Genomic DNA, 12,532 nt, shown 5'->3' on the forward strand with positions numbered 1-12,532 from the left:
ACATAGACACACACACGGACACACACCTATATATAAAATACACACACATATATTTTTTAAAGTTTTAAAGCTTTTAAAGCCCCTCCATTCTCCCAGAGTGGACAACCTCTCCCCTCTCTTAGAGTGGGTGGGGACAGCAGTTGCATGGGCAGCTTTCCTTGTGAGCCACGAGTCCCACTGGACACTCTGCTGTCTAGCCACGCCCCCATTCCCTTTCATCTTTCTAATTGACCAATGGGCTTGGAGCCTTAAGGCCACGCCCCTATTTGGCATTCTACTGCAACCCTGGTTACGCCTCCTCTGGCTCAGTCACACAGCTGCCTGGTAGGTGACTGGAGGTGTTGATCAGTGCTCGCTGGGATTTTGCTGATGTGGCCCCAACCCCGCCTCCCTCCCCCCTCTGCAATGGCAGAAGAAACTCGGCAGAGCATATTGGCTGAGGCCAAGAGAAAGGTAAAAACGTACCAGGTCATGGCCCCCCAACCCAGCCACAGATCCCCTCTGACAGCAAGACCACTGCCAGAGTCCATACCACTGCTGAGGTACACCGGACTGGGCCCGCTAACCCTGGTGCCTCTGGGCTACCCCCATCAAAGTTTTGTCAGTCAGCCTCACCCCTTCAGCAAGCAGCCCAGTCCCTGCCCTTGCCAAGCACCCCACGGTGACTTTGGGCGGGTGACTCCTGGGGCTTCCCGCTGCATTACTGGGCCCTCATCTCCTGCTTCCCCAAGCTTGACCTCCCTGGGCTCTTTGGGCTTGCATCTCTAGGGACCTTGGTCCCCCAGCCCCAGGCCCTGCCCTCCGGAGTCATCCCCGGGTGACTTTGGGCTGGTGACTCCTGGGGCCCCCTGCTGCAGACTCTGCCCTCCCATCCTGCTGCCTCAAGGTCGACCTCCCTGGGCTCTTCGCACTGGCGTCTCCAAGGACCCGGGTCCCAACCTTGTGTTTCCCTCCCCCATAGTGGAGTGGTGACTAGGACATTGCGCTGATGTGGTCCCTCCCCCTCACCAGGAGGAGTGGAATGTAGTGATGTCACAGTCTGCCTAGGAACTGTCATTACTGGAAGACCGGCCTTTGATCTTATGACCCAGTCCCCTAAGCGTTCTCACCCCATTTCTGGTTCCTCTTGTCACAGCACAAATTTCCAGCTGAAAGGGGAATGGAGACTGTGGGACGCAGGTGCAAGAGGTTTCAGGCTGCCTCACTCCCTTAACATCGACATTGACGGGGAAAAGCCTCCACTTCCCTCGTGAGCGCAAAACATTGACAGTATCTCTGGGTGAAAATGAGAGAATGGGTTTGGTTTGGTTTTCTCCCAGGTTTCTACTTTCCAGAGAGAGATTTTAACAGTTTTTTCTGACTTCTCCACCTCGTATTCGAATTCTCCATGGTTCTGGGACCAGACTGCCCTTCAGTCAATGTTCTCTGAAGTGAGATTTGCTCATCTTCTGAGGAATAGATCTTGGGAAACTGAACTTGACAGCTTGAATCTTCCTCATATTATCTCAACCTGGTGTACCTTGAGTGCCACGGGATAAATATGGGACATCTTTCTGAAGCATCAGTTTCCCGTGATTCTCTTGAGATCAGGAGAAAAAACATTAATGTACTTAAGGATGACAGTCACAGGTTTCCAAGAGTATATCAGACTTCTCCCTGAAATGAGGCTTGGGTTGTCCTCTTTCTGATAAATTCCCAGATTTCACAGAAAGGCTGCCTTCTGCCATGAGGACACATTGATATAAAAGTTTGAGAGGTACTGGTGCACTTCTTCACACTAACAGACGTGTGAGGATGTATGACTCTAAACCACACGGCATCCAGTTCCTGCCTACTTAATGTTTACTTTTCTACCTCTGCCTCTGGCTTTGGTCCCAGGCAGCTGCTGATTCTTCTCAAAATCCCAGAGCTTGGAGTCAGAAGACTGATTTCAAAGTTCCAGTATCACCTTTTCCTTTCTTTTTCTTTTCCTAGCCATGATATCAATCCCTCTCAGTCACTAAATGATTGTGACAACACCTTGTACAGTTGTTGGTGTCATTAAATCAGAGGTGTATAACAGTATTTTGTAAAAACTGTAAAGGAGGATGTGGCTGTAGGGGCTGATGGTTCTCATGAGGATTACTGCTCTTCTTTCCCACAGTTTAAAGAATATTGGCAGAGAAACAGCCCTGGTGGTCCAGCAGGAGCAAAGAAGAACAGGAAAACAAATGGCAGTAGCCCTGAGACAGCCACTTCTGGTGGTTGGCACTCACCTGGGGATGTGAGTCTTGGCTGACCAGGCTCCTGGGGGCAGGGGGCACAAGGGGCATTAGAGGGTAATTGTTAAGATTGTGGGTGGACTGTTGGGTACTAGTTAAGAATTCTGGGTTTGAATCCTGCCTCTCCATCTGCTAGGGATAGGATTTAGGGTGAGTTGCTTGAGCTCTTTGGGCTTCTCTTTGTACATCTGCATAATAGAGGTGGTATTATTGTTTGACTTCCATTTGTGAGGTTTAAATGAGATTTGTTAGTGTTTTATGTTAATCTCTAGTACATGGCCTGCTGTAAACACCCAGGACACCAGGATATGGTCATTGCTCTTCGATTTTCCTCATCCCCAGTCTCATGGGGAAGCCAGGACAATGAGAACAGCCACTTGTCATCAGGAGTCACAGAAAGGGCCCCAGGGTGGGATGGTGGGGAGATAAAAACCATGAGAGAAGTTGGCACAAAGGAGTTATGGGACAAAGGGTCCAACATAGGCAGAAAAGAAAATGTTGCCAGTTGATGGGGAAGAACGGAAGTCAGAGGGCTTAGACACTGAGGGACAGAACATCTCCACGTGCACTCTCATCTCTTGTAGTCAGCAACGGGTATCGACGGAGAGGGCCCTACGTCATCTGCACCCCTCAAGGATCTGGAGGTAAGAGGCTCTGGGCGGAGGTGCAGTGACCCTGCAGGCCAACCCTCCAACCTCCTCCCACAGCGGGGAGTGGGTGCCCTCTGCCAGCTGAGACAGCCCACACACACCCCAGCCCTAATGATTGTTCTCTCTACCCCTCCCCCACTCCTCCGCCACCTCCTCCTCTTTGCATGCGCCTCAGAGCCTGTGCCAAGAACTACCAGCAGCCCTGGACTCGAGGTCCGTTAAAATCAGTCAACTGAAGACCATCAAATCCTTGGTAAGAGTCCAATGGGGTCCCCTGACTCCACGCTGCCAATCCTGGGCTCCAGTTTCCCCTTGGGGCCCTGAAGAAAGGGACTGGGGGTCCCTGGTGCCAAGTGCAAATAGGGAGCTGGGGCACCCTGACCTCACTTGGAGGGACCCCAGAGCACGCAGCGTGGCTCTTCTTTTGCTGCCCTCTTTGCCAACTCTCTCCTCTCCACACACCCCTGCTCTAGTCCTTGCTACACACGCCCTGGGGTTGTTGCCTCTCGGGGGAGTGCGAGCCTGACTGCTTGTCAGGGGCCCCGTATTTCTGCTGTGACTCAGTCCCTAATTTGCTCTTTGATTCTGGACAAGTCGCCTCTCCTTTCTGGACTCGTGTTTCCAGAGGAGGTAGTGAGTATCAAAGGTGTCTGTTAGCTCTGAGAGTCTGAGATTTAAAGGCCCCTTAGAATGGAAACCTCACGGCCACGAGCTGCTGTCTGTCCTTTTCCATTAGCCTATACCTGCTGTGAAGAACCGTACCTGGCCCGTTCGTGCACAGTAAATGTTTATTGAATGAACGCACTTTTCTAAATCACAAGCGGGCAGAAGGGGGGGCCTTTCTCAAACTCCATCTCTAGAGGTTTATGTTCCTGTCCTCTCAAGAGATTCCACATTCAGACTTTGATCTGTAGCTGTGGGCAAAAACCAACAAAGACCCAAATCCTCTGTCCTTGGGAGCTTGAGGAGAGTTGACCAGTTCGTGTTCCCATTGGGTCTGAGAACTTTGCCTTTAAAATCCATTCCTGGCCCCTGCCTACTGCTTCCTGGCCTAGGGAATAGAGTTGAGGGAGCCACCCTCCGTCACCTTAATTTGACTCTCCCCACAGAAACAACAGAAGAAACACGTGGAACATCAGCTGGAAGAAGTAACGTGATTTCTTTGTTTACTCACAACATGAGTGCTGGGTTTGGGGGACACTCAGACATAGAGGCCCTAGTCTCGCCCACTCCCAGCCTGGGGAAGAAGGCTCACCCCTTAGATTGTACCCCATCCCCACAGGGTCCCTGATACCCTGGTCCCATGGGTGGGCCTGTCCTGGGGCATTGGTGGCGTTCTGGGGGCATGTCTCTTGCTGTGCCGTCTCCGCCTCCCCCTGGTAAGAGCTCTGTCTTCCTCTTTCTGTAGGAAAAGAAGGCAAACAACGAGAAACAGAAAACTGAAAGGGAGCTAGAGGTGAGTGGAGGGTGTGAAGTTTTCTCCTGTCCTCCGGAGAATGTTTCTTTCCTTCTCTTCCAGCACTTGCTTGGCTTTTCTCCCAAAGGTTCAAATCCAGAGATTGAATAGACAGATAGAGAAACTAAATACAGACATGTATCACATGGAACGTTCTCTCAGATACTTTGAAGGTGGGAATCTGGGCACCCTGTTATCCTTCAACCTGGCACTTTGAAAGATCTTTAGGGAGAGTCCTTTGGGCCCCATCTCAACTCTCTCATTACAGAAGAGTCCAAGGATCTGTCTGGCCGCCTGCAACATACAGTGCAGTGTATAGGAGAGTTAGAGAAGGCTCTCTCTGCTGTCCCCGCCACACAGGAGGAGAAGGAGATCAGTGTAAGTTCAACCACCTGCCCCGTCCCCTGGGAGCCCGGCTTCGCAGATGGAGGAGTGAGCCTAAAGGTCCCTTCTGCAGGATGGAGTGTCCTGCCCAGAAGGCATCATGGCCATTTCTTGCTGCTTTTGTGTCTGGTTTTTAGAGGCAGCCTGGGGAGGAGTCAGCTGCTGTGGGTGAGTTGGGGGGTGCGGTGGGGAGCGAGCACTGGACGCAGAGCTTGGAGGCCAAGTGCCTGCCCTGCCCTTACCTGGCTGTGGTCTTGGCCAAGTCCTAGGTGGGGTATTGGGTACTTGTACTGTGAAGGTCCAGAAGAGTACCTTTAGTATGTTACCATTTCTGTAGAGAGGAAACTGTGTGTGTGTGTGTGTATGTGTGTGTGTACATACTTGATAATATACATAAAACATGTCTGCAAGGTTCATAATAAACTCAGGAGAGAGCACCAGGGTGGCTGGGAGATACTTCCCTTCTTTACCTTCTAAGTTTGGGACTATAGGAATGTATCATCCTTTCAGAAAGTAAACAAAAGATTAATTGTCCCCTTCCTATCTGTGCCCCCATCCCCAGCAAGAAAAATGGGCTTAGAGAATCAGACCTGGGTGTTCAAATCCCAGCTCTGCCTAAGTGATCTTAGGCAAGCATTTAACCTCAAATACTCCATGTTTTTTCATCTACACAATAGAGGGAATCATAGTAACTGTCTCCTATGGTGGTTGCGAGGATTAAATGGGATTGCTAGCATGGCACCTGGTGAAGCACTGCATAAAGGTTCAGACACTGGTAATAATAACAGTAATAACAATAGCAATATTATCTGATCTCTCTGGGCCTCTGTTAGCCAGCTGTAAATTCGATCTCTTTCCCTGTCCCTTCCAACTTTACTGAGTTCTTTTAAAAACCAGACCATGGGCTTGGAAATGCATTGATCTTTACTGACCGAGTTGTATATTGAGCCTAGCCCTAGCCCTTTTAAGGGGCACTGTGTGGAATGGCCCAGGCTCACCAGATGGAAACTTCTCCCTCTTCACCATCCAGTTCTCAAGCCGCAGTCAAGCACTTATTGAGTGGCAGTTGGAGCAGTCCATACAGGAGAAGGCACGGCTGAGAGAACGCCTGACACGGGTGAGGTTTTGCAGAGGGAGGCATGTGGAAGGAAGATGATCCCAAGTGGCCAGGAGCAGGTGAGGACCAGTGACAGCCCTTCCTAACTTCTGTGCCCATTCTTGCAGATGAGGAAGTCTCTTAAACAAGCCCAGCTAGAGAGAGATGAATATGCTCAACATCTAAAAGGAGAGAGGGGCCGGTGGCAGCAGAGGATGAGAAAAATGTGGCAGGAGGTGAGGTCTGACCCTTCAGCTCTCCCATCTTAGATGGGTCACTGGATCTTTCTGGGCATCTGTAACATGGGAATAGTACAGCCAGAGGTGGTCATGGGTCTGGGCTTTGTGGAGGTGGGGACAGAGAGGGAGACGGCAGCCACCAGCCCCCAGCCCCTCTCTCCAGGGCCCTTTATCCCTGTGCTTTGGGCAGGTTTGCACCTTGAAGAAAGACAAGAAGGATGATATGCATTGGGTGGAGGAGCTGGAGAGGCGCTTGTCCACACTCAAAAACCAGATGGGTAAGATGGGGCTGGCGTGACCTGGGAGCAGGCCTGGCATCAGAGGGCTGTGGGGGGGCTTAGAATGCCCCAGGGAGGTGAGTGGATGGAAGGGCTTTGAGGCAGAGGGAAGGAGGTCTGTGCCGGGAGACAGCAAGTCTTGTCATCTCCATGAGCCTCAGTGTCCCCATCAGCAAAGGGGGCCCATTGTCAGCCAGCCACAGTGCTCTCCATCTGAAAGTGGTTGGAAGATTGGCTACCACCCGGGTGCGAGGAATCATTAGCAGTGAGGCCAAGTTTGGGGAGCCTGAGAGGAGCTGTGCACCAAGAGGAGGGTGTTTTTTGTTGTTGTTGTTTGTTTTTTATTTTTGTTTTTGAGAATCCAGAGGCCCTTGTTGTCTGCTTCCTTTCTCAGCTGAACCCCTGCCCCTGGAGCCCCCAGCAGTGCCCCCTGAGGAGGAGCTGCAGCACCTGAGGAAGGAACTAGAGAGAGTGTCAGCAGAGCTCCAGGCCCAGGTGCAAAACCATCAGCACGTAAGTCTCCTAAACCAGGCACAAAAGGAGAGGCTTCAGGAGCAGGAGGAGAAGCTTCAGAAGCAGGAGGAGAGACTTCGTGAGCAGGAGGAGAGGCTTCAGCAGCTGGCCGAGCCACAGAGCGGCGTCGAGGAGCTGGTGCGTTGCCCCACCTGGGGAGCCTGCCCTTCTCCCTGGCCCTCCAAGCCTTTGTTTCCCCGCCTGTAAAATGGGGCAGTGTAGCCCTCACGTGAAATGTTACTTCTAAAGGCACCTGTGAGCCAGAGCCCTGCTCTGGTAGCTGTGGGAGAGAGGGGATGATTTTTCTAACCTGCCTCCACCCTTCCCGGTGCCATGGGAGGCAGACACCAAGTTCTGGGGTCTCCAGCTGCAGTGGGTGGCTGCTGATTGCTTCTGTCTGTCCAGAACAACGAGAACAAGAGCGCACTGCAGGTGGAGCAGCAAGTAGAGGAGCGGCAGGAGAAGGTAGGCGAGGTGAAGGAGACGGTAACCTCTGCCCCATCCAAGAAGGGCTGGGAGGCGGGCACCAGCCTCTGGGGAGGGGTGTGCCAGGCCAGAGGCAGCTGCAGCCTGGGGACAGGTGACCCCAGCACCCTCCAGGGCAGTCTTGTGACTGCTTCTTCCTTCCTGCCTTCTGACTTTTAGAGGTGGGTAGCCCTGGGCTCCTCCCAGGTCTGGACATCATCATCACAGCTAGAGGCATGGAGCCCCCAGTCATAGGGGAAGAGACAGTGGCATAAGAAGCTCCTTATGCCAGGCACGGTGGCTCACATCTATAATCCCAGCACTTTTGGAGGTTGAGGCAGGAGAATCACTTGAGGTCGGGAGTTTGAGATCAGCCCGGCCAACATGGTAACATCTCTACTAAAATTACAAAAACAAACAAACAAACAAAACGGGCATGGTGGTGCATGCCTGTAATCCCACCTACTCAGGAGGCTGAGGCATGAGAATCTCTTGAGCCCAGGAGGTGAAGGTTGCAGTGAGCTGAGATTGCACTGCTGCACTCTAGCCTGGGCCACAGAGTGACAATCTGTCTCAAAACAAAAGAAAAAGGTTCCTTAGGTTACAACTGGATTCCAGCCTTGGTTTCACTGGTCACCATTCAAGTACTTTGCATCTCTAAGTTTCTGTTTCTTTAACTTTAAAAGGAAGTTAGCATTTTCCTTACAGAGGTGCTGAGGATTAAATGAGATAATACATGGAAAGCACTAGGCCTGTAGCACACTTAGCAGATGGCGGCTGGCTCCCACTGCTTTTCCAGCAGTCTGTGGCCTACAGTTTAAATGGTGAGAAGAGGGTATGAGATTTGAGCCTGGGGAAGGAGGCATGGTGTTCTAGGAAAGGGAGGCAGTCACTTAGGCCTGGAGTAAGGGGCGAGGGTCCTGGGCAGGTGACAGAGCCCCACAGTGCCCTCGCGACCCTATTAATGGGCCCAGAATCTGGAAGCCAGCAGCCACGTGCCGTCATGCCCAGGGTCTTCCTGCAGGTGGAGCTGAAGAGCCAAGAAGCTCAGAGTCTGCAGCAGCAGCCAGACCATTACCTGGGTCACTTGCAGCAGTCCTTGGCCATCTATCAGCAGCAGGTGGCCGCCTATCAGCAGCTGACCTCTGAGAAGGAGGCGCTGCACAGGCAGTTACTGCAGCAGACCCAGCTAATGAACCAGCTGCAGCAGCAGGAAGCTTGGGGCAAAAAGTTGCAGGAGACCTAGGGGAGGGAGCTGCTGAAGACAGGGCTGTGAGGGGGACGACCTGGCAAACTCCGTGCCTTCTCACTCTTTCCTGGCCCCTTAGGAGCACCTGGAGGCTGCCAGCCAGCAGAGTCAGCAGCTGAATGCCCCGTGGAACCTCATGGCTCTCCCTGGGGAAGGTACGGGAGACCGCTCAAAGGAAGAGGAGAGAGCCCCAGGAGGAAGGGGGGACCGTGAGCAGCGTAGGATTGAGGAGTTGGAAGAGACCTTTAGAACAGCTGGTCATTATGCCGACCGGGTGCCTGCACTAAGTTCGGCATCAATATGGTGACCTCCTGGGAGCGGGGAGCCACCAAGTTGCCTAAGGATGGCTGAACTGGCCCAGGTCAGAAACGGAGCAGGTCAGAACTCCTGCACTGACCGGTAGTGGGACTGTGCCTGGGCGATATAGCACGATCTTGGTTCTTAAAAGAAAAAGAACAGCAGCTCATTCCTCTCTGGGGAGGGCTGGCTCAGGGTTACCCAGTGAGGGTGGGGGCAGAGTTGGGCCTACAGTACCTGCCTTGTTGGGTTGTCTGAGGAGCCCTCTGGCCACCCCCCACAGGAGATGGAGGAGGACATCTGGACAGTGAGGAGGAGGAGGGACCTCGGCCCATGCTGAGTGTCCCAGAGGACCTGGAGAGCTGGGAGGCCATGGTGAGCCTGACTCCCTCTGCACCTATTTTGCCACCTTCCTCTCTGGTCCCTCGAAAACCCCTTTATGCTCTTACTTTCCCTGCCTTCTGATTTCTCTGCACCCTCACCCCTTCCGAGAGCCAGTGGTCAGACACCATTTCCCCTGTGACCAACAGGTGCACTCTCTGAGGCCCCAAGGGAAGGGGCCGCGCTCCACCTTTCTGCCCCATTTGTTCTGTGTATGCCCCTACAAGAATGCGCACGTCTTGCCCTCAGGTGGCATTTTTCAAGTCCACTGGAGCCAGTGCCCAGGAGGAGCAGGCACCGTTATGAGAGCGGGTGAAAGAGCAGAGGGTGTGCTGCCAGCGCCTGGCTCACTGGGTGGCCTCGGCCCAGAAGGAGCCAGAGGCAGCAGTCCCAGCCCCAGGGAGTGGGGGCGAGTCTGTGAGTGGGGAGACCCACCGGGCCCTGAGGAAGTCATAGGGAACCTGGCCCATGCCAGGACTCACCTCCAGCTTTGCCATGACTTGAAAATGCTACCTGAGGGCAGGTTGCTGCCGAGATGTGACCCCATTATTTTGGCTCCAGAGTGGCATTATGGACCACTGGGAGGAGATGGCGGTCCTGAGTGAGCTGGTGAAGAAACAGGAACTGCGATTCATCCATTACTGGAGGGAGAGATGCCATCAGTGAGTGGGAGGCCAGGACACGGCAGGGGGAGCTGCAGGGCCTTCGGAGGGGCCCCAACGTCTGAGCCCTGTCCTCCCGCAGGAATGTTCATCAGCTTATAATAGAGGCAGGGGGCAGTGCCGAAGATGCAGCAATGGGAGGAGGACATCACCAGGCTGGTCCAGCACAGGGAGGAGATGAAGGTAGGGTGTGCGACATCTCTGCGGGGGTGGGGGTGGGCGTGAGGGTGGGCGCCGGCAGCAGCGTGACACCTGAGCACCCCTCCCTCCAGGTGAAGCTGCTGGTGCTGCAGGAGATGCGGTTGTGACTTGTGCTGACCTCAACAACAAGCACAGCAAATTCCTGGCTGCTGCCCAGAACCCTGCTGATGAGCCTGGTCCAGGAGCCCCCCCCACCCACCAGGAGCTTGGGGCTGCTGACCAGCATGGTGGTGAGTAGAGCCCTCAGGTGGGGCAGGCAGGCAGGAGCAGGGGGGGCTCGCACTGTGCTCAGATCCCCGCCTCCCTCTCTCCAAAGATCTTTGTGAGGTGAGTCTCACCGACAGCGCCGAGCCTGCGCAAGGAGAGGCCAAGGAGGGTTCTCCCAACGACAACCCTACTGCACAGCCCATCGTGCAGGACCACCAGGTGCACCCAGGCTTGGGCAGCAACCGCTCTGGGCCATTCTTTTGCTGGGCTTGGCTGCGGAGAAGAAGGAGATAAACATCACCATCATCAAAGAGCTGGTCAAGACATTTTTGAAAAAGAAACAAAGTTATGGGGTGAATCTCCTACACAATCCATTTACTTCATTTGAATGTTAGAGCCACTCGTGATTATTTGTGCTTCTAATTTATAGTTTAAGTTTATTTGTAGAAATTTAAAAGAGAGTGGGTCTCTGTGGCCTTCACTGAGGTTCACTCTGGCATCCTTTAGCATTTTTCTTTTTTAATTTCATAATTGTAGGTCATTAGCATGCATATCGAGTTTGCCCTTACGTGGTGGGAGTTCAAACACACAAAGACCCACTATTTGCCCAAAACTATTCTTAACTGTTTGGAATAGGCTGCCATGCTTTTCTAATGTTGTTGCAGCATGTATATTCATTACAGAATTCAGATAAAATTTGCTTATGTTTTACTATTATTTGATCCAATCTTAATCACAGTGAGCTCTTCATTAGCTCAATATGTGGTTTGCCCCTAAGTGTGCACTGTTGATTACTTTGTAATATGCCACTATGAGTACCGATATTTAGAGTTGTTTTAAAGGCTGAGAACTAGAAACATCCTCTCCTCCATTTTCTGTGTATTGGTGATGGGAGTAATAACGTTTTGGGGGAGCTTTTTAAATCTCACAGAAGAGGACAGTGGCCTGCTCCGGCAGGTATGTGCGGGACAGAGTGTGTTTCCTTTGTTCCGGTGCCAAGAATGAGCGCTGTACTATGGTAGTTCTTTTAGGATTTGTGTGTGCTCTGGGCTCATGAAGATACTGCATCACGAGCTGCAGCAGTTGTACTCTTTTTCCATGACCTAAAAAGGGATTATTTCTGAGGAATGAAAGGCTCCCATCGTTGACTGTGGATGTGGAAAACCTTTCCTAGCTTAGAGCATTGGTATCTGGAATACATTTTAAAGTCAGAGTTCATGTTACCTGTTTTAATCACATGACTACATGTCCCAGTTCACAAAAGGGCGCTGGCTGGCATTCTTCTTAATGTATTTAGTAAAGATCATAAGAAATCCTTTACGAGTTGAAATGTCCCAGGAACAGGCATACAGGCTCTAGTCAAGAATGAATTAGAGTGAAGGAAAGCCGTGTAACACCTGGCATTCCTCTCTGTTCTAGGAGATTCTTTGAGGCTTGAAGATTGATTTTACCATCTAGACCTCTCTGGCTAATACCTATTCTTCAACCACCTTAGTTACTCTGTCATAGGAATTTACTTGTTTTCCTTGAGTGGAAAACACTTTAAAAAATAATAACAAATATTATTATAAATTAATATATTTGAGAGTACTTAATTGAAACCAAAAGGAGTTTTAGTAGTAGACAGTATTATACTATCTTTGAAAATCAAGGAGAACTTTATGCAACTTAAGATGTTTACAAACTGCAGTACAATCTACTGTTTGTGAATGTCAGTGTATTATCAGGAAACGTGTCTATACAATCAGGTACATTTCCTCACAAACTTCTTTACGAAGAGTGAAATATGTTTTTGTACCTCTCGGTTTCAGTTAGGGACATATTTTGTGCAGTATTTATGTGATCGTGCCTATGCACGAGGAATGAATGAATTTCAGTCACACATTGCCTAAATCATAACTTGATGCTTGGGAAAGACTCAACAGTTAAAACCTCATGAGGTTCTAATGTCTGTGTCCAAAACACATCACAGTATTAGCATGTAGAGAGATACGTACGTGTGCTTCCTGGGGTGGGGATTTCTAGTTACTAGACCATCTCCATTTTTAGCATCTGGCATTGTTATGACACTTTTATAAATATGACATTCTAACAGGAGAGCAAAATACGATTTTACTGATGGAATAACAGATTTGCCTGCATTCACTGAAAGAGTGTAAATATTGGGTTGTTGTGACTTCAATGGAGTCTTCC

At 51.2% G+C, this 12,532-nt stretch overlaps 1 protein-coding gene across 3 annotated transcripts; it reads left to right on the forward strand.

Annotated features, from left to right (window-relative positions):
* Positions 1-307: 307 nt before the first annotated feature.
* Positions 308-11,140, forward strand: LOC105501375 (putative golgin subfamily A member 8F/8G). Of its 3 annotated transcripts, none has more exons than XM_011927273.1 (19): positions 308-453; positions 2,144-2,263; positions 2,846-2,905; positions 3,087-3,164; positions 4,021-4,059; positions 4,320-4,367; positions 4,456-4,540; positions 4,636-4,745; positions 5,782-5,868; positions 5,976-6,083; positions 6,277-6,364; positions 6,759-7,015; positions 7,283-7,351; positions 8,671-8,746; positions 9,172-9,263; positions 9,831-9,931; positions 10,014-10,114; positions 10,204-10,362; positions 10,449-11,140. In XM_011927273.1, exons 1-19 carry the CDS (start codon positions 370-372, stop codon positions 10,631-10,633), a joined length of 1,947 nt encoding a protein of 648 aa, XP_011782663.1. In that variant the 5' UTR covers positions 308-369; the 3' UTR covers positions 10,634-11,140. The 3 variants fall into 3 exon arrangements, with proteins under 3 accessions (XP_011782663.1, XP_011782664.1, XP_011782665.1); XM_011927274.1 differs by having other exon boundaries at positions 9,175-9,263; XM_011927275.1 differs by lacking the exons at positions 2,846-2,905; positions 8,671-8,746; positions 9,172-9,263 and adding an exon at positions 9,639-9,686 and having other exon boundaries at positions 406-453; positions 2,144-2,261; positions 3,040-3,164; positions 7,283-7,396.
* The last annotated feature ends 1,392 nt before the right edge of the window (positions 11,141-12,532 follow it).

Source organism: Colobus angolensis, unplaced genomic scaffold, assembly GCF_000951035.1.
Source record: "Colobus angolensis palliatus isolate OR3802 unplaced genomic scaffold, Cang.pa_1.0 Scaffold706, whole genome shotgun sequence".
NCBI classification, from domain to species: Eukaryota; Metazoa; Chordata; class Mammalia; order Primates; family Cercopithecidae; genus Colobus; species Colobus angolensis.